This window comes from Ambystoma mexicanum, chromosome 14, assembly GCF_040938575.1.
Source record: "Ambystoma mexicanum isolate Mex_15411 chromosome 14, UKY_AmexF1_1, whole genome shotgun sequence".
Taxonomy (NCBI): Eukaryota; Metazoa; Chordata; class Amphibia; order Caudata; family Ambystomatidae; genus Ambystoma; species Ambystoma mexicanum.
This window is the reverse complement of record NC_090940.1, coordinates 454,281,730-454,302,930: the sequence shown is the minus strand read 5'-3', so window position 1 is coordinate 454,302,930 and position 21,201 is coordinate 454,281,730. Positions and strand designations below refer to the sequence as shown.

Here is a 21,201-nt window from a genome sequence, read left to right as displayed (position 1 = left end):
TGACGCTGTCACAAATCCTGGACACTGGAAGGGTATATGAGTTAGCAGAACGAAGGGGGGCGAAGATGGATGTCGCAGCTCGGCCAGGAAAAAGTGAAGAGGCTTTTGCCATAGGGAAAGCCACCACATCCAAGTCTAGGTGGAGCCAAAAAAAGACAAGACGCATCCTCTACCCAAGGCGCTCCAGCATCATGTCAATACTGCGGATACGACCTGCCGCACACTGAAGACTGCCCTGCAAAATCAAGAGTGTGTGGGAGGTGCAACACACCAGGACACTATGCCAGAATGTGCAGAGCTGCAACACCAGTGGTGACCCAAAGAGGCCCGGCGAGAGCGAGTGGAGGCAACTTCAGGAGGTCACAGAACGTGGCTGTGGTACAGCAAGCCATGCAGAGACTCAATATGGCTGAAGAAGAGGAAGATGAGGAGGACATTTTCTTCATTTCCAATTTAGCCACAGGGGCCAGAAAGAGGAGGCAGCCCACTTGCATTGTGGACATTAAAAGGTCCCCCCACACGAGTCTTAATCGACACTGGAGCGTCGGTGTGTGTCCTGGCCACTGAACATTACAATGACCTCCCTGTCCCACCTGAACTGGAGAACTCGAAATTTAGAATTTACACATTTGGTGGCAACACTCCGTTGCCGATACAAGGTGTCTTTGTTGCACCAGTTGCTCATGGACCCAATGCAATCAAAGCTTGTTTTTTTTGTGACAGACGTCAGCCCCCATTCTCTCCTGAGCTGCGCTGCATCGGAAGCTCTGAATATCGTCCACTTTACTCTAGTTGTATACCAGTCAGACATTGAAAAGCTCCTGGAAAAATTTGAGAACCGGTTTCAAGGGGTAGGAAAATTGAAAGCTGAACCGATACGATTGCACATTGATGACATGGTACGACCCACAGCCCTTAAACACAGGAGGATTCTGTTCCACTTAAGAGCACAGGTGAAGAAAGAGTTAGAGACACTAATAGACATGGATGTGATCGAAAAGGTGGAGGGCCCCACGCCATGGGTGTCGTCCATCGTAGTGGCGCCAAAGCGGAAAACAGCCAGGGGCCGTTCGAATCTGTGTAGATATGCAGCTTCCCAGTGCCGCTATAAAAGGGGAACGTCACATTACCCCAACGCTGGATGACATCGTCCGCGAACTCCAAGGAGCCAAAGTGTTTTCAAAACTGGACCTGCGTTCTGGGTACCACCAGCTTGAATTACACCCAGAATCACGATACGTCACTACTTTCACAACTCACGAGGGGTTGTATCAATTTAAGAGACTGAGTTTCGGCGTGTTGTCTGCCGCGGATGTATTTCAAAACACTATCAGGGGAGCGCTGGCTGGGTTAAAAGGGGTCCTCAACATGAGTGGTGATATTCTCGTTTTTGCGTCATCTGAAATGGAGCACATGAAGAGATTGGAACTTACCCTGCAAAGGTTGAGCAAGCTAGGACTAACTGTGCACCGAGGAAAATGTGAATTCTTCAGGGATAGGATAGAGTTCTTTGGGTTTGTCTTTCACGCTGGAGGGATATCTCCTGACCCAGACAAAGTCTGCGACATTCGCGATGCAGCAGCCCCAGAGTCACCAGCAGTTTCCTTGGCATGGTAAACTATTGCGGGCACTTCATCAAAGGACTAGTGTCCCTCTCAGAACCCCTACGAACGCTAACGAAATATGACGTGGCCTGGATGTGGGACAAAAAGGAACAGAAAGCATTCCAGAACATCAAGACTGCACTGTCGGACCAGGACACCATGGCCTACTTTGACTCCTTTCGAAAGAGTCAGAGATTGTGGTGGATGCAAGTCCTGTAGGCCTGGGCGCTACACTGCTGCAGGCCAGCTCACAAGTCAACATGTGCCCCATCGCCTACGCAAGCAAAGCGCTGTCAGAGACAGAGAAAAGGTACTCCCAAATCGAAAGAGGGGCTGTCGGCACTTCCGCCTCTACATTCTGGGTAAGCCAGTGGTGGTGATCACTGATCACAAACCTCTCATCCCCATCATGGCCGGTGTATCTTCAAAGCCTCCCCCACACATTGAACGCTGGATGCTGTCACTCATAGAATATGGTGTGAAGCTGCAATACCGGCCAGGCACCAACAACCCAGTGGATTACCTGTCCCGCCACCCCAGCCAAGGAAGGGCACAGGACCAAGGGGAGGTTGTACCATGCCAAGAAATAGTGCACCATATAGTGGAAGTGGCCATGTCAGTGGCGCTAGGTCGTCAAGATATCATCACAGCGTCAAACGAAGACGAAATATTCCAGGTCATCAAGTTAGCATAGGAAGTGTGGAATGGAAGCAGATACTGGGCAACAATACAAGGCAAGAAGGAAGGGCTCAGCGGGACATGCAGGCATTATGGAAGGTGCGACACGAACTGTCGGTATCAGAGAAAGGCCTGCTTCTACGGGGCTGCCAGATAGTGATACTAAGGGTGCCAGTGGCAAAAGTGCTAGAGCTTGCGCACACAGGACACCAGGTATCGGCGAAGACCAAGGCCCGACTGAGGCCTAAAGTGTGGTTTCCTGACCTGGAGGAGAGAGTAGATGAACATGTGAGGGGGTGCATACCATGTCAGGCTGCCAGTCCAGCAGAAAGAGCTCCCCCAATCAAGTCTATGGCGAAAAGTGAGCAACCGTGGGCGACTGTCCATGCAGACTTTGGCTCGACTGGAAGGGGAATGTACTTCTTGGCAGTCGTTGATCAGTGGTCGAGGTACCCAGAGGTGGAACTAGTAGAATCCACGACATGTGACCACATGATGCTTGCGCAAAATAAATGTTTTGCAACCCATGGGTTCCCCACGATCCTATGCTCAGACAATGGCCCACCATTCCAAGGCAGTCAGTTTGCAAAGTACTTGGAGGAAAAGGGAATCCAGCACAGGAAGGTGACACCGCTCTGGCCCCGGGCCAACGGGGAGGCCGAGAGATTCATGAGGACCCTAAACAAGATATTTCGGATCTCAGCAAATGGTGGTGGAGAGCTAAAGCGAAACCTATTTGAATTCTTACGTGAGTACCTGACAACTCCACGGGAGTTGCCCCAGCGGAAGCATTGTTCAAACAATGTCCAAGGGGTCTCATCCCAGAACTGGAGGGCAGGGTGCCTGGAGTAATTGATGATGCACGAGTCAAACAGGAAAGAATGGCCCGGAATGAGAGAAGGCATCTGCAAGAGAAAGACATTGCTGTGGGAGACACAGTGCTGGTCAAGAACCGGCACCCGGAGGGCAAAATGTCACTCACATACGAGCCACGGCCACTTGCAGTAACACATGTGATGGGGTCCATGGTCACAGCAGTCAACGAGAGGGCAACGGTAACACGAAACAGGTCGTTCTTTAAGAAAATTGATGCGGGTTCAAGGAATGAACCGTCGGAAGAGACAAGCAGACCGGGAACACCCGAAGCCCCACGAGATGCCACTGACCCTGATGAAAATGGACCTACAGAGGACCCACCGCTGCCGACCTTCGGGAGGAGCAGCCGGTACCCGAGCAGACCGGGTCGACAACCCCCTGCCCAATTCAAAGACTATGTCATGGTCTCGGAGGGTTGAGCTCCGACAGACAAGTTTGTATGACTCACATTGAGTCCTGTTTTGGTTATGTAATGTTTGGTTTCTGTTTTAAAGAAAAGGAGGTATGTTACGAAGTACGGTGGGCATATGCATGCGCGAGCCTCGTTTGGGCTCACGCATGAGCAGAATAAATAAAGACGTCCCGAATGGCAGTTGCCGCCTGGACCTTGTACGCACCAGACGCGTCTCCAGACCCTCTCTGTGTGAGTGTGTATGCGTGTGTTATGAGGCGGCCCGAGGCACACACTTGGCCACAATAACACGCAGCCCCCCCCCTTCATGGAGCAGTCTGCTTACAGAAGACTCATTGAGCAGACTGCTTACAGAAGACTCAGGCTCAGCAGAGCTGTACAGTCTTCTGGCATGCTCGTTAAAACGTGAGTGTTGTGGGCAATCCCCTGAGTCTGGGGACAGGGCGGCAAAATGCATCAAAGCTCTGCTCCGGCAAGACATGGTTTGCCGGAGCCCCGCTCTGTTGTGTTCCTGCGCGGTCTGTACTGCACTTAGCCTTAACTTATGTACATAGGGTTAAACCACGTCCGAATGGCAGAAGTAAGCTAAAAACAAGGATTGGTAAAGAGAAACGTTTAGGTTTCTGTGTAGGCATGGTAAACCATTTGCTAGGCCCTGCCATAATGGTGCTATCTGGTCACAAGACGGAAACAGCTTGCAAATGGCACAAGTGCATGGGCATATGATGGCAGTGCCTGGCAAATGCCTACATGTCTATAAAAAAGCAAAACTGTAGCTTTGCCAATGCTTCTTATAAACAGAAATTCAATGTAAGGGACAGATATGAAGACAGACATGCTGCTTCTAAATCACATGGCTCAAGGCAGACTTGGTGAAGACAAGAATGCTTAGACACGACAATGGCAGCCCGGTAAAAGCCAATAATTGAATGCTGCTTTGCAATAGCGTTAGCTCAAAAAGAGGTCCCATGAGGGTGTGTTTGGAGTACATAGTGGTAGGAATGGTTATAGGGATTAGACTGGTAAAAAGGTAAACAAAAACCACAGGCTTTGTGCCCACCCCATCTCCCTCTTATCTGTACTCCAATGCCAATAGCTTGGCTTTACAGGTGGTGCAATAGCCAAACATAACAACATGCTTGAATGTTCTGTCACTCTCTGTGGTAAATCAGTTTTGTCTCAAGAATTCCCACCCATCAATTTGTTTCAATTTTATTTCAAAAGGTTCTATAAGCATTCCCACGCACGTTCTCACTAGCAGTGTTTCTCGATGAAGAATGTTCTACTAAGGGTTCTAACCATTTCAGCCAGCCATACTAAAACAGAGAAAAGTAAGACGTGCAACATGTACGCATTACATTTCTCATGTAGAGTTGCTGGCAATGTGCAAAGTGACTTGTAATTTTGTGATATGAATTTGTTGTATGGCTATGCTGAAAGGGTGTAAAAGTTTGCTGTTTACTCCATATCTGGCCCGGATGTACTTGCGGGTCAATCGTCAAGATTTGAAATATAGTTTCGGTAAACTCCATCTATGTGCAAACATGGCTTATTTTTTAATGTTTCCTGGTTGATGTAATTTGTAATTTTTAATATTCGACACTTGTTAAAAAAGATCCAATACTTATAAGACCGTGAAGGAAGAACAGACACTATTATCGATGTGGGGCCTCCCTCCTGTCACAGAACACCACAAATGCGGTAATTGTGTGGCATGCCAATTTACAGATACAAAACACTTATTTGTACATGGACGGATAAAGTGGGAGTTGTGAATTCATACTAATTGTCAGAGCAAGAACGTCATTTATATTATCGAATGCTCGTGCAAATTGTTATATTTGGGGAAGACCATTCGCCCCATTAAAGAAAGGATGCTGCATTCATGATAAAATCTGTAACAAACCATTGGTGTATCATTATATGAGAGCAGGGCATACCGATAGGGAACTCCACAGGTTTGTTTTGCAAACATTAAGGCCACACCCCTGCAGAAGTGACATCAGTACTCAACTTCATAGACTGGAGCAAAAGTGGATTTACTATTTGGATACAGTAAATCATGGACTTAATATCTCTGTGGAGTGGAATAATCTGATTTTTGCATAACGGCAGACTCCATCTTACACAAGTAGTTCATCTCCATTCCTGTATCTGGGTACTAATTCTTTAATAAAAATAGTTTTAAAAATCTTTTAATAATTGTTATACCCATCATGATACCTATAGGAGCCTACTCCTCGATGTACAGGGGTACTTGGGACACAAGTATTTGTAAGCAGACAGAGCACAACAAGCGTCTTGTCTTGGATACTCAGGGACCTGATTGTAATAGCCCTTCCATGAGTTTTATGCTGCTGGACAGTTTGGTATAATAGGAAACTATGATATGGGCGCAGATCTCTGATGCCCATTGTACGGAGATGGAGACAGGAGAAGCTTCGGATGCCCAGCACTGACTGCTCTGGTGTTACACAGTAAGTGCTAATACTGAAAATGGGAATCGCTCATCTGCGCGGCCACCATATACACGTTAAGCAGATTAGCAGTGCACCAAGATATAGTATACTAGTGTTTGCTGCTGAAATTATGCGGACAGGGTTGAGCTGATAGCGAGATGTCAGCAGTGCCGCTTTGAAACATGCGGTGTGCTGATAAGTTATGCGCTAAGAGACTACAGATGATTCATGCACCAGGAAAAAGTGGAGAAAGAGCTCCACTGCTAACACCAGTGGGAGTTATCTAGGTTCCATATTGATTAGCCTAGGCCATGACTAGTTATGGGTAGGAGCTGAGATTAAAATGATCTGCGAACATTAATCACAATAGGTCTGCTTCAGAGTGGCAGCACCATATTTAGGATTGCCCCTACTTATGGCATAGTGTGCAGGGGGGGTCTAATTTGTGACAGTATCATCATTATCTATTATGTGGTGCATGGAGGATGATATGGATGTGTTTGGTCTATCTTAGGACTCCATTTGCCTGGGTGAAGTTTGGAAGAGGGATGATTTAAGTCAACTCTGGATCAGGATAAATCCACCAGTGGAAACGAGGTGAGTAGGTTAGATGTAACAGCTGATGTTTTAAAGCCACATGGAGATAAACTTGTTGGCAACATCTAAAACCTAATACGGGGGTTGTTCCCCTTGTGTCTTTCACCAGGCTTTCCCACAGAAGATACGTCGTGGGTATGTCATCCTCTACAAGTGGTATCAGAGTACAGCGTGTATGAGACAGGTACACATTTTGTGAAATATTAAGTGACTAAGAAAAGAAATGTTACATGATTAAGGTGGAAGTTAAAATAGTACGTTATGACAAACATTTGGAAATTAAAATGGGGATATAGGTTTTGTTTTGTAGACACACTTGAACACAAGAGCATAAAAGGAGTGATGCAGAAATAGGCCCAACTCATGTCCCGATGAAGGCCGGATCTAATTGAGCTGCACAACGGCTCATTAACCGGCTGAAACACGTGTTGACCAAAATGATGGAAAGGAATTCTCACACTGGCAAATAGATATAGGTGTGATAAAACACCAATTGATGTACATAGGTATAAAACCTAAGTAGTAGTATTAGGCGAGTGATTTAGAGTCATGTTGATCTAATGTGTGAATTGTCACTATATGTATTGTTGTAGTCTTGTGTTCATGTGGTAATGGTAATTAAGCTGATTTGTAGAACTTCATGCTGAATTGTAAATGGGCAAATTGGTATAAAATATAGTGTCAGAGTTGAAAAAAGCATACAGCTGGTATTATATGAGGCCAGTTTTAAAATTTTGCATTTTTAAATAAAATCTATATTTTTATAATAATTTGAATGTGACTGTAGAATGTTATACACGAGGTCTGTCGAACAAAATAGGTCTCGATAATTTGTGAGTGAGCAATTGGGTTAATTTATAAAGTGCACAACCACACAGTGACCACCCTCTTGTACCTAGTTTGGTCCTTCGATTTATGTTACGTAATGAAAATGGGTCAAGTTTAAGGCACGCCTGCCATTTTTTTGTCAGGTTGTCGTGATTATGCAGCAAAAAACACTGTTAGTAGCGGAGGGAGAGAGGCTCGTGCAAATACTGCATTTAGTGAGTTCAGGCTCGAAGTACCAGAGTCCTATAATGGTTCTGTGGGGTTTGAGGTGACACTGACACACCCTACCACAAATCATTATCAGATTTATATTCTTTGTATATTATATTTAGTGTTTTAACATGTTTGCCTTGGTCCAATGGAAGCTATTATGGAAGGGCAGCAATTTAAAACCGGGAGCAAATGAAGACACACAAGCCAATGGGTCTAGGTGTTATTTTGTTATTGAAAAATTCGGTTGCAATAACATTTAAAACACATTTTCTAGTTCATCCCATTTTAATCAGAATGTTAGAAGTAAAGTGCGACATAGCTTATTTTTTCTACAAATACTTGCGTCATGTCAAGATCAGCAGTCAATATATTCCTATTTTCGAAGCCTAATGAATCTGAAAAGGTAGAATGGTTTGAGGATGTCAGTAAGTTCCATTTTAAAATTGGATTTGAATTAACTGTCCCAATAAATGTTGGGGCAGACTCACGTGAAATAACAAATAAGGCAAAGATATGGGATAAAGAATACTTGGCATCCAAATCCTCTTATTCTTAGTATAGCACCCAAAGATTTACTAAGAATACACCATTTAGATACCTACATAAAATATGGCGTCCGAGAGTATGTTTTATTTTACGAATCAGGTTACAACAATTACCTACTTTAGAACGTCGCAGTGCTTGGATTGTTATCCCTCCAGATAAAAGAATTTGCTGAATATGCACTGTGGAAATTGAGACTACACCACATTTGTTGACACAGTGCCCCAGATTAGTTCAGGTATATGAGAAAGGTTATAATAACTGGATACCTTCGGTGATCAGCATAAGTACTGATCAATTTTGGTCTTGCGTTTATTCTGGTGCTGATCTTAAATTGAATTATGCATGTTTTTATATCTGGCGATTAATACAAAACAATTATTTAGTGGGCTTAGAATAATCATGGCACACACTCTTTACTATCACCATGTCCAAATGCTTCTAAAGGTATTTTATTAATTTGTCTGAGATTTTAAGGAAGTTATTGTGCTCATATGAAACACACATATGAATTATTTTATTATATATTAATACAATTATATAAAGTAGGATAGAGTGATTTTAGAATGATATATGATGTTTTTATGATTTTTCTATCGAAGGTAATTGGGTGGTATTTGTTGAATAATTGTTGTTGCTTGTTTAAATGTTTATTAATTGGTTTATTGGTAAGGTAACAATGGAATCTAAACAAAAAAATAAAAAAAATATTCTGCTTTCATGTTTTTTCATATTTCCCCTTTGATTACAGGGGAATCCCCACACTTTCCCTGTAAAACCTTCCCCTAAAACATCTTTTTACCACCATCTCCCTCTGATTGTTTCTAAACCTCCCTAAATTAAAACAATTTCTCGCCCCTCTCTCTGTTATTTCCTCTTGATGTACCTGCTGGGTATACCCCTTTTCAATTTCTCACTTTTCCCACTTCATACTTAATCTGCACCACCACCCTCAACTTAACTCCTTCCTTGTGCTTTTTATCTAAACACAGCCTGTTTGTGGATCTGGTATCAAACCTTTGGTTTGTCTCCACGGGCTGCTGCTGAAAGCCCATTAGACTACTTCATTCAGGGCAAATGACCTTTCACTGTATTACAAACAGGTACTTCAAAAAAGTGAATATATATTTCTAATAGTACTACAAGAAATATCAGGTATTTCATTACAAAAAAATTGATTTTGATTTTCACTGTGGTGGTATCAGGATTTGTCAGTGCAAATCCTTCTCTGAATTTTTAAATACCATAAAAGCTTTGTTATCCAGCACCCAATTTATCAGCACCTTCTGTCATGCAGCATAACCTATTATATATGTTCACTTAAAAAAACTGCTGTATGAAACAGTTTCCATGCCAGATAATCGAATGTCTGGGTGGTAGTATATCAGTAAGCAGAGCAAAAATGGCAGAAAGCTTTCTTATCTGGCATTGTTACTATGTTAATCTGCTCCCTGCTACACAGATAATGGATAGTCTGTTTTCCGGCATATTTGCCTAACCATCATCACTGGGGTCCCAATGATGACGGTTAACACAACTTTTATAGTAACATAATTTCTGATCTAAAAATAACATAGTACAAAAGAAATCAAACCGTTGCACACTTACCAGCCTCTGACCTGACATAACCTCCAATAAAGCCATTAGTATTTTGCCATCTTGAATGTCCAGACACAAATTGTGCACCTGAAGAGGAGGATCACACTGTGAAGACAGAATAGGCTAAGTGTTAGGAGACAGATTCAAGATCAAGGGATACCGATTTATAATAGAAACAAGCTGTTTTGTTTTCTTCAGGTCTTCAGAAGAAGCCCTCTTTTCCCCTCAGAATCCTAGGCAGAAATGTAACATTGTAGAAAATGAATTTCCCAAAAATTAATTTGCTTTGCAATTTGTCTCCATTAACATCCTGAAGCTAAAGGTTGACTTGTTTGTATAAAGCGGTCCATTAATTCTAGTCACTTATATAAACATATTTTGCCAGAAGATGCAGTATTTCCAAATGGCTACATTAATCCAAAATAGAGCTAATGGCTCTATTCATAACAGTTACTGCCAGATGCATACCCATACCTTTAAACAATGAAAAATATTCTTATTACAATGTTCAATATGCCCTATGACAACCATGGTAATAGATATGTTTACAATAAACTTAGGAAACATTCATATTGAATTATTAAGTAACACACTTATATAAAGCATTACAATTAATTAACATACAAAAACATTTATTTTGCTTACTAATCACAATGAAACATTTCTACATTCAATTATTACAAAAAAGTATAATACAAAAACAAGCATATCATAAGAGCAATTACATAAAAGATGTATTTTATAACTAGTTGCAAAGTTGTTTGACATACCTGTTTTTCTGGTTTCTAATCAGTAAAAGTCCTATTCTCTCCAGTGTACTCTCTAGATGGTAACTCATACTATCTATAATGACCCAACATTTGCATCTGTCCTTATGGGGCTAATGTTTCAGGACATTCTTCAGTGGATCTTATATAGGTGGATTGTCGTTGTCTATATCCTTTATGTATCTGATATCAATGAAATATGCCAAGGTTCTGCTTATTATTCATCATAATATAATGTGAACAGTGTATATAAGATTCATAATTTCATTAGCAATTCACAAGCCAGTGTTATCCGTGGGAATTGCTAATTTTTTATTTTTATCAGAATCTGAAAACAGTAAATTGTTTGAAAACCTTTTCAGAAGGAGACTAAAATGTGACCTATCTAGAGTTTCTAGTTTGTAAAACATTATGGGTAGTATGTTCACATCTATAATGAATATTGTGGTATTAAGGCAGATATTTTTCATATCCAGCAGAAGAAATATGTAATCACTTTAATATATGGAGGACGATTATCTCACCTCATTAGGGGTAGGACACTGCATTGTGTACACTTTGGAACGTTTAGGAGTAAAATCGAATTTTGTTAAAATGCACTAGTGATCTTTATATGTAAACAGTGTAACTGAAATAAAAAATGGATTAGTGCTATTACATTTCCACTAGGTGACTCCAAAAGTACTGCTTCCAAATTGCCTATTTTTTAATCATTGGTAAAATTGAATGAAGAACTTGATCCTACACATTCATGACACATTTCCCGGACATCATGACACATATCCCGGACATCCCATCTATCAATGTGGCATGTTGCTCTGAGGAAATAGGGAATAAAATGATTTCTGCATTCAAAAGTATGAGAGCAAGTAGCGCCCATCATCCTCTTTCTTTTCACATGTATCGAATTTATGATTAACCTATAAGAACGAGCGGAGGGCTGCATCCAAGACCCTAAAGGTATTTGGGTGGCTGAGAGTAGGCTTGAGGGTCCCCAGAGGGTGGAGAAAACCCGGAAACCAACATTGTGTGTAAAGTGGGGAAAGGAGAATATGAAAACTAAGAAAAACTGTTTCACCATATTGTAATGAGAGAAATAGGGTCTGCAATCCTTACCAGAAACGATCATATCAAGTAGTAAGAAGATTCAATCTTTCTCATAACAGTACTGGGAGGAAAGGTGACCCAGAGCTGTCGAATCAGAGGGGAAAAGGTGAAGAGACATACGAGTGCAGTACTTGGCAGGAGAATAAAACATGTCTGCAGATGAAATCAAGAGACTGCAAAGAGAACCTGTGAATGCAACGTATATGTAGACGGTACTTGGCAAGCGGGTAAACCAAGTCTGTGTTTGGGAATAAGAGACCTGGAAGAAAAGGGAAACAGGTCTGCTAGCCTGGGTCAAGGACCCAATCGAGTTTGGAGACGCATCCAAACTCCTCTTCTTCGTCGCAGTGCCTGGTAGAAGGGAACCAGGACTGCCAACAAGGGTCAAGGACCCACCATAGCTGGGAGAAGTATGCAAGCCACTTTTCATCACAGTGCCTGGTAGGAGGAAACCAAGTCTGTCAACCAGGGCCTGGGACCCCAAAGACAAAGGAGAAGCCTGGGAAGGGCCCTCTGAGAAAGAGAGACATTTGCCAGTCAATTGTTGAACTGTCTTGTAAGTCTAAGGAAGACTAGAAAAGGGACAGAGCCCCGCAGCAGTTGAGGAACTGTACAAGACACTCCCTTCATTACATGAGAAAACTTGTAAACCAAGAACTGCCTTTGTGTCCAGCCGAAGGGAGGCATTCCTCTGGACTAAGAAGACATACTTTTAGTTGGTTTAAGATAGAGTGCAAGGGGCAGAGCTAGAATTCCAACATACGACTGTGGACTTTTTTTGGAGATCCTGACTGTAACATTAGTAATATTGGTTAATGCAGGATAACCCCTCTTAGAATGAGAGCAAAATAGGGTTTTCCTTTCATTTTATACTTTTAATAAAGGTTTATGCCAACCACCATGCCCACTCTGTGTCAGAGACCTATTTCTGCACCCTTACAATAATAAAACATGCTTTCTCTTAGCAGTGTGTGCTTTTTAAAATATGGAACACTTTCCAATGCTGGCTATGCTTCTCCGGTTAAAAACAGAACTGCTTGATAATTTGCAACCCGGGAAAGCCATAGATGTTAAAAAGTGAATGGGGAGTGAAAGGGATTTTTGATTTCCTAATTCCACTTGCATGGAAAATGATACCAATATAAGTGCATCCACCTCTCTTGACAATGCTGAGCATTTGAGGAGCTCTGCAACTGTGTGTCGTGATCTGCAAAGAGAAGTGGAGGAGGACTCATGCTTGTATTGGGAAATCATAAAATAATGTTCTTATATTGGGTTCGTGGACCAAGATAATGTGTGTTCTAAATTGATAGCACTGCTTTTCTAACCCAAGTCTTCAGAATTAGATGTAGCTCAATATAGTCTACATTCAAATTGTCTGCACATGCTAGAAATCAACAACCCCACATTCACCCAGGTGTGGCAAATTGGTGTAAATATTTGTATATAAATATAATTTCTCGATGCAACCATTCTCTAATACCAATACTTGTTTTTGATTTGGCAAAAAATAAAAGTTTTAATCTGCTATTGATCAACAGAATGTAATTTTGTCGAAGAGAACTTTCATATTGTAATGATAATTGGCATGGTTGTCATAGAATTGAAAATGCTGCGTAGAGAGGACCTTGTATTATTTAGCATTAGAAATTTTAGAAATATATTCCCTAATCATTATGATAATTGAATGTGTGTGTGTGCCAAATCCTAGTGAGTGAGATTGTCACTGCAGGCCAATTCTAATTGTGTAAACAAATCATCATGGATCTGTGTTAAAATGCTGAATTTCGAAAAGCTTGAGGCTAAAAATTGCGAAGCCCCCTTGCTTGCATTTTGAACCTCAAGCTTTTTGGATTCTGCAGTTTTCCCATGCTTCCCGTTTAATGTATGCGGGGGACATCCCCACAGCCCATAAGCCCATAATTCAGAACTAGGTGAATGGGGGAAACACCCGCAACCCAGGCTCATCTAGTTCTGCATTTTCATTCTCGTCATTTTGTATCATGCCAAATGCATAATAATAGCATATTCAGCATTTTATTTACTTTTTTCGTGTGATTCCATTTATTATAGTTTATGTATCTTAGTGTGGTGACTTTCCTGCATACATTAAAGGGGAGCCATACTTGATTTTATTTTACTTAAATACATTTGAGTTCAACCATAAAACACAGCCTTTTTCTTGTCCAAGAAGTGTGGGGTTGGAGTATACACCAGGGAATGTTAGATTAGCAATTGACACTTAGTGAAAAGAGTGCCATGTCAAAAAGATCAAAGATATGCGTGAAGTTGCATTAGTGTGTTGTATTAGATGGTACTTTGTGTAAAGTTCTATTGATGGTGACAGGTTGCTCTTCTTAGATTGCTACAGATATAATTGAGATTTACATATTGATTTACAGATTGTGAAATTGTACTTTAGAAGACATTGGATTTGAAGTGAGAAAAATAATTCAGGAAGATTGTTGATTGGATCATGGGAATGCTAATTTATATAGATTGATACATACAGTTTGACCAAACAAACACATCCAACCATGAGGTCACAGGGCATCATGGCTGATTACATGTGACCATTAACCATGCATTGAGTAGATATTTCCTGCATGGGCAGTGGCTTATGCAAGATACTGAGTCATGGAAAAATAAAATGAAAGAAATGGTGTAAAATGTAGGATCAGACATTGGTGTGCCAGACAGCACTAGATGATTAATTACAAAAATGATATTTAAGCTGCCCAGCTATGAAGGAGAAACAAATTATTTCACCTTACAATGGCGGAGGAAAATGACTGAAAGACCTCAATAGAATTAACACTTATGAAACACGCTAGTGATCAGTGCTTTCTGAGGCATTCAAACTACTTTGACGGAGGAGCAAAATGGCATTCAGAATAATTTGAAGGAGGAGCAAAAAGGAATAGGTTCAGGACATAAAAGAATTACAATTTCTTAGACAGTGCAGATACTTTGAGTTCACCAGAAGAGTCAATTCAATAGGCTAGGCCAAAGTCAATGGGCTAAAGTTTTGGATAGGCAAAAACTGTTCTGGCAAGTAAATGGTAAAGTCTCTGTAGAAGTTCTAAGAAGTTGTTTGTAATCAGAAGAATTATATGTTGGCTCACAAGCTGATTAGGCCTGCTAGTTGCGAAAATCTCAAGCACTTTCACCGCGAGAGGTAAGTACTCTGTCTCGTTTCACAGTACCTTTTAAATGAAGAAAAAGATGCAGCTGAAGAGTTCTGTTCCTGGCAGTTTCTGCAGATCTCGCTATTCCTGAGCCTCAGTCGTGGGGAGGGAGGATGTCGGGGACTCCTGCACTGCACAGGGACTGGTCGAAAAAGTTGGTACTTGGCAAATATTCAATTCCGGTAGCTGTAGTAAAGCACACAAACTGGTGTCCCTCTCCCTAGTTATTCGGTTTCCTGCAGCACTCTGAGGAAAATACAACCAGCTCGGAGAATGATATCCAGGTGCCTTACGGGTCGAGTTGATTGGTCCCACCAACTCAAAGGGAGAAGTCGTACTTGCAGGGCTTCTCTGTTGAAATGAACTTAGTGATTCGGACCTGCAGCAGAGCTTCACCGGGCAAACCAACGGTCCAGGAGTTGCAGCACCCATCCTCTTCAAGCTCGTCTTCGGCTCTTTCGTTCCAGTGGTCGACTCTGCCTTCCAAGCAAAGAGACTCGCCTTTTTTCCAGTTTCCTCCCATTCATTCCAGCCTAGCTGCCACTCACCCAGCAGGGAGGCTGTCCTTGCCGGACAGTCAGCCAGCCAATCACTCCACAGTGCATTTGGGCCTCCTAGAAGTACAGGGAAGTTTCGGGCACCTCCCTCACTTCCTGCCCACCCCAGACACTCGGGCACCAGAGGCGGTCTTCAGTCCTGAAGCCTGCCAAACGCGATGGAACAAAGGGACCAAACTTGGTTTGGAGCGCAGAGCAAAACTCTAGAAGGACCTTTGCACAAAGAAACAGCGAAAAAAGAAGACCGGGACCGGTTTTGACAGAGGGGGCTCAGACGCTACCTTGAAAAACATGGCTCCCGTGATTTAACGCTACCAGTGTTCGCGGTCGGGAAAAATCATGGCAGTTGACTGCTACATGAGTATCTAGACAAAGGGGATACTAAGTAACCCCTCCAGCACTCTATTGTAAGATAGGGTGTGCTGGGTCTAGGAATTTAAAAAGACTAGTAAAGTCAATTTCACTTTACTTAATCTGGGAAACAGTCATTTATCCCAGAGAAGGTATTTAAACCTTGGGAAAGCCTGAAAAGGTTTCCCTGTGCCACTGCACTGAGGGTGAGGTGGGACACACATGAAACAATGATGCCTATGGAGTTGTCTAAAACTCCATAACCAAAGAAAACACAAAGAAAACACAAGAGTAAAACACACAGAATTAAAAGTTCAAAGTCCCAAGGTTTAGCAAAAGAGCTGTAGGGCTCTAAGGTGGGAGGAATTGGCACATTTATGAGAATTCTCCCTAACAGTTGGTACGCATAAGTAAACGAAATTTCCGGACAGCCGGATCAGGGCACTTTAATAGGCAAGATTGAGCGTGCAAATAAGTATGTACAATTCCTTCTGTTTGTGTATAGTTATGAAGATTTCTCATATAGTTGAAGTTATTTACCCAGTCCTACTTCTGAAGTCTTCTTTTAAATGCACTTTTCAAAGTATTATCATTTCCACAACGTGCCCTATCTATTGACCAATGTATTTCTGTATATAATTCATTTACTAGATCTTTATATGGATCAAAATAGGTGGTATTTTGCAAGGTGATGATATTATTTTCCAGTACTTTCAACTTTCAATGCGAGCAGAGTTCCACTCTCACATATTGGATCAAACAGGTAGGAGGAAGCTGTATTAGTACCCGGCAAGAGTCAAGCAGAATGCAACATGCATTATGATTGGCTCTCGCTGGGTCGTTACCCGGCCGAGAATCTCTTGATTCTCGGCCGGGAACCCAGCCGCCTTGTCCTCGGCGGGGGGCGTGGCAGCCCCTCAGCTAATGAGGAGGCTGGAAGCGGGGCCATCCCTGCTCCAAGCCTCCCTACAGCTGAGAGGCTGTCTTCGCCCCTGCTGGGGACTCGGGTAATGCTTTTTTTTTTGTAATTCCCTTTCCTCCCTCCCACCTTACCTTATTGCTCCTGCGTCAACGGCGGGGGACGATGGCAGCCTCTAGCAGTGTGGAGACTCGGAGCGGGGCCATCCCCGCTCCGCGCCTCCACATGGCTGGGGGCTTCCATCGTCCCTCGCCGGGGATGCAGGTACGTTGTTTTTTTTTTTGTGACTTTTATTTTCCCCTTTCGCCCTCCCAACCCCACTTACCTTCTTTTTGGTCCTTTTTCGGGAGCGGACGTACTGGGAACACTTGTGTTCCCAGCGTGTCCGCTCCCGATGGGCACCATGGAAAGGACAAACGAACTCTGTTTACCCTTTCCCGGCGTCCATTTTCTTGGTTGTTTCGGGACAGAAAAAAATGCTTTTAGTGCCCCGGTCACGCAGATATTGCAGGCCGAGGTACTAATAGCAATATGACCCTCGCAGCGGGGGCATTACCTGAGTCGGTAATGCCCCCGCCATTCGGGTCATATTGCTTACATATGGTACACCAGAAAAAAACTTGAATTCTCTCTAGCCATCTTAGATCTCCAACAGTCAATGCCTCAAGCCCATTTGATATCACTGGAATGAACCATTGTCAAAAGAGCATTACTATCCCTCTCAAAGTGTATCCCGCAAATCCTGATACAAATATGTGTACTAACATTGTGATTTGCTTAGCACAAAGAATGTTGGATTCAATTAATAGAGTATAATTAATGTTACAATGCATTACGATGCCCAGACATTTATAGTTATCGGTATAGTCAATCATACCCCGGTTTGTCACCATTTTATGTTTGGGGATTTTCTTAGAGGAGATCAGCATTATTTGGGTTTGGTTCAAATTGATCTTCGTCTTTGTTTCATTTACAAACTCACCCAGTTCTTCTACTATCTCTTTCATTCCTCCCTGCCTCTCTCCTTCTTGAGCTGTAGCATCTACTCTGTCTACTCGGACCTTTAATCTTTTGTGAGTAAATGGGATACCCTCAGTTTACACTATTGTGCTTTCTGGTATGTCTTCTGCTATTCCGCATTCATAAACATTTGAACTCGGTTTCTTTCACCTTCGATAACTGTTTGCTACATACGCTTATGCTTCCAACTCCGCCGCCTCTATGCGTTACTGCTGCCACCTCTTTAATAGTACAGTCATTTTCAGCCCCTAGTGCTTTATGCCTCATGACTGCTATTGGCCGTGCCCTTTGGTCGCTAACTGACCACTGCAATTATGCTGTGCCTTATGGTCGCTAACGGACCACTGCACTGTATTGTGCCTTATGGTCGCCCAGAGACCACTGTATTATTGTGTAGTGCCTTATGGTCGCCCAGAGACCACTGTATTATTGTGTAGTGCCTTATGGTCGCCCAGAGACCACTGTAGTATTGTATAGTGCCTTATGGTCGCCCAGAGACCACTATATTATTGTGTAATGCCTTATGGTCGCCCAGAGACCACTGTATTATTGTGTAGTGCCTTATGGTCGCCCAGAGACCACTGTAGTATTGTATAGTGCCTTATGGTCGCCCAGAGACCACTATATTATTGTGTAATGCCTTATGGTCGCCCAGAGACCACTGTATTATTGTGTAGTGCCTTATGGTCGCCCAGAGACCACTGTAGTATTGTGTAGTGCCTTATGGTCGCCCAGAGACCACTGTAGTATTGTGTAGTGCCTTATGGTCGCCCAGAGACCACTGTAGTATTGTATAGTGCCTTATGGTCGCCCAGAGACCACTATATTATTGTGTAGTGCCTTATGGTCGCCCAGAGACCACTGTATTATTGTGTAGTGCCTTATGGTCGCCCAGAGACCACTGTAGTATTGTGTAGTGCCTTATGGTCGCCCAGAGACCACTATATTATTGTGTAGTGCCTTATGGTTGCCCAGAGACCACTGTAGCATTGTGTAGTGCCTTATGGTCGCCCAGAGACCACTGTAGCATTGTGTAGTGCCTTATGGTCGCCCAGAGACCACTGTACTATCACTCTCAGCCCAGTATCTGACCTCGGTTTTTAGACCTACATCTGACCGTCGCACTTAGCCCAGTATCTGACTGCTACTCTTAGACTAGTACGTCACTGCTGCATTAATCTCGCCAAGTATTTGAGAACTGTACTCTGCCAACTCTGCCCCGTATCCATCCACGGCAACTAATTCCAGCCCACCTAGCTCAGCTAGTAGTAACAGTATGTACTTCCACATGCCCAACCCAGTTCACCTTGCACAATTCTCCAAACTGACAATTATCCTTACCATCATCTACACGACCATGCCTACAGTTCTGCCTACAGAGGGCCTTGGTGCCCACATACAACTCATCTCTAAACCCTGCAACTTAGAACAAAGGAAGCTTAGACTCCGGGCTCGACTACCTAAAATATTCGAACCTATTACTAAATATAACATTAACCTCCGACCCAAAATATGCCGACCACTGGTAACCACCGCCCCTCTCAGACACCAACCACACCATAAAATCAATAAACTTATAGCCAAACCCCCGCTCACAGCACAGCTAGAACCTGAACTAAAAGCTGCTCTAATCAATGCCAGATCATTAGTCGCCCATGCCACTGACATAGCAGATATCATACGGGATAATAGCCTTGACTTCATTGCCATTACTGAATCTTGGCTCCACGATGCAGCAGGTCCGGCTCTCACTCTGGCAGTCCCAGAGAATTATACCATTCTCAGAGCTGACAGACCAGACTCGCGCGGTGGAGGAATTGCAATTATCGCCAAATCTAATCTCTCTATGAGAATCACACCCACACCCTCCCTCAAATCCTGCGAGCTTCTCTCTATCAAATTACCGACTGCAAACTCCCAAACACTAAATATCCACCTTATCTATAGACCCCCTGGCCCCGTCAGCACCTTCACTGAAGACATCACCACTGTTATCTCTGAGAAGCTAAAAGAATCCTCCCAAACACTAGTACTAGGAGATTTCAATCTAGGGCTCAACGATATCAACGACCATCATGCTACTGCCACAGGCAATACTCTGTCAGTGCTAGGCTTCACGCAGTTCGTGAATACTTCCACACATATCAAGGGAAGAACACTAGACTGGATTGCCAGTCACAACTGCTACCCCTCTATAACAGCCATCACCCCCCAAATATGGTCTGACCATTACCTTATCTCTTTCACCCTCAACACCAAAAGACCCATAGTCTTAACACCCACGCCAGCCACACCCACCTTAACGAGAAACAAGAAAAACATTACAGCCGACAATATTCTGCCCCACATCCTACCCAAACTAAATTCCCTACCTGACCACTCTGACCCAGGCATCCTAGTGGATGCATTCAACGCAGCCATGTGCTCTGCTCTTGACAGTATTGCTCCATTTAAACTTCGGATCAGTAAACCCAAAAAGCATTTGAACTCATGGTTTACACCCCACCTAAAAAACTTAAGACTACAGAAGAGAAAATGCGAAACAGCTTGGAACCGACTTCCGACCGGAAAATAAAACTAACTTAATTAACATCTCCTCGCAATACAAAAGAGACATCATCCTGGCCAAACAAGAAACCTATAATAATAGGATCTCCCAATCCAACTCCAGCATGAAGGAGCTATTCTCCATCCTAAAGGAACTGGAAACCCCTATCACAGTACAGGATGACTCCATCAAAGACAAAACTTGGTGCACAGACATACAACTGGCACTAACCAACAAAGTATCCAACCTCCAAACAAAAATTGCCCTAAAGAAAGCCTCTCTGCCAACTCAACCTCTGATAGTCAAAATTCCCACATCCAACAACCCAGAATCCACCCAATTCCGTTTCTCCAAGGTCTCAGTAATTGAGGTAGAGAAGACCATTTTGACTCTCAAACCTTCTAATTGCAAAGGCGACCAATGCCCCGCACAACTGATCAAGGATGCGGCTAGGGATTTAGCCCCCTTTATCACAAAACTTATCAATGCCTCCTTTACTACGGGCACCATCCCCCGCAACCTAAAGGAATCTTGGGTACTCCCCCTCCTAAAAAAGCAAACATTGGACCCCAACATTCCTACTAACTACAGGCCCATCACCACGGTTCCCTTCCTACTAAAAATATTAGACAAGGTAGCATACACCCAAATCCAGAACTTCCTTGAGATGAACCATCTCCTCGGCACCCGCCAATCCGGTTTCCGTCCGCAACACGGCACAGAGACTGCCCTTATCGACCTAAAAGCCCAAATAGATTCACTCAGAGACGAGGGAAAACTAGCTCTCCTCCTCCTTCTAGACCTCTCAGCCGCCTTTGATCTGGTGGATCATAAAGTCCTATGTAATCACCTGGACTCGGCTGCCCACTTCTCAGAGGAGGCTATAGTCTGGATTCAATCATTTCTTAGTGACAGGACTATGAGGGTGTTCTCCC

The 21,201-nt window shown here is 43.1% G+C and overlaps 1 protein-coding gene across 2 annotated transcripts in view; it reads right to left on the bottom strand.

Moving 5' to 3' along the window:
* Positions 1–21,201, bottom strand: part of CLMN (calmin) — a 2,282,147-nt gene that overhangs the window by 1,435,631 nt on the left and 825,315 nt on the right. For both annotated transcript variants that reach the window (XM_069637682.1, XM_069637683.1), the window contains one exon: positions 9,819–9,914. In XM_069637682.1, the coding sequence (XP_069493783.1) occupies positions 9,819–9,914 (96 nt within the window). The remainder of the gene's footprint in view (positions 1–9,818; positions 9,915–21,201) is intronic.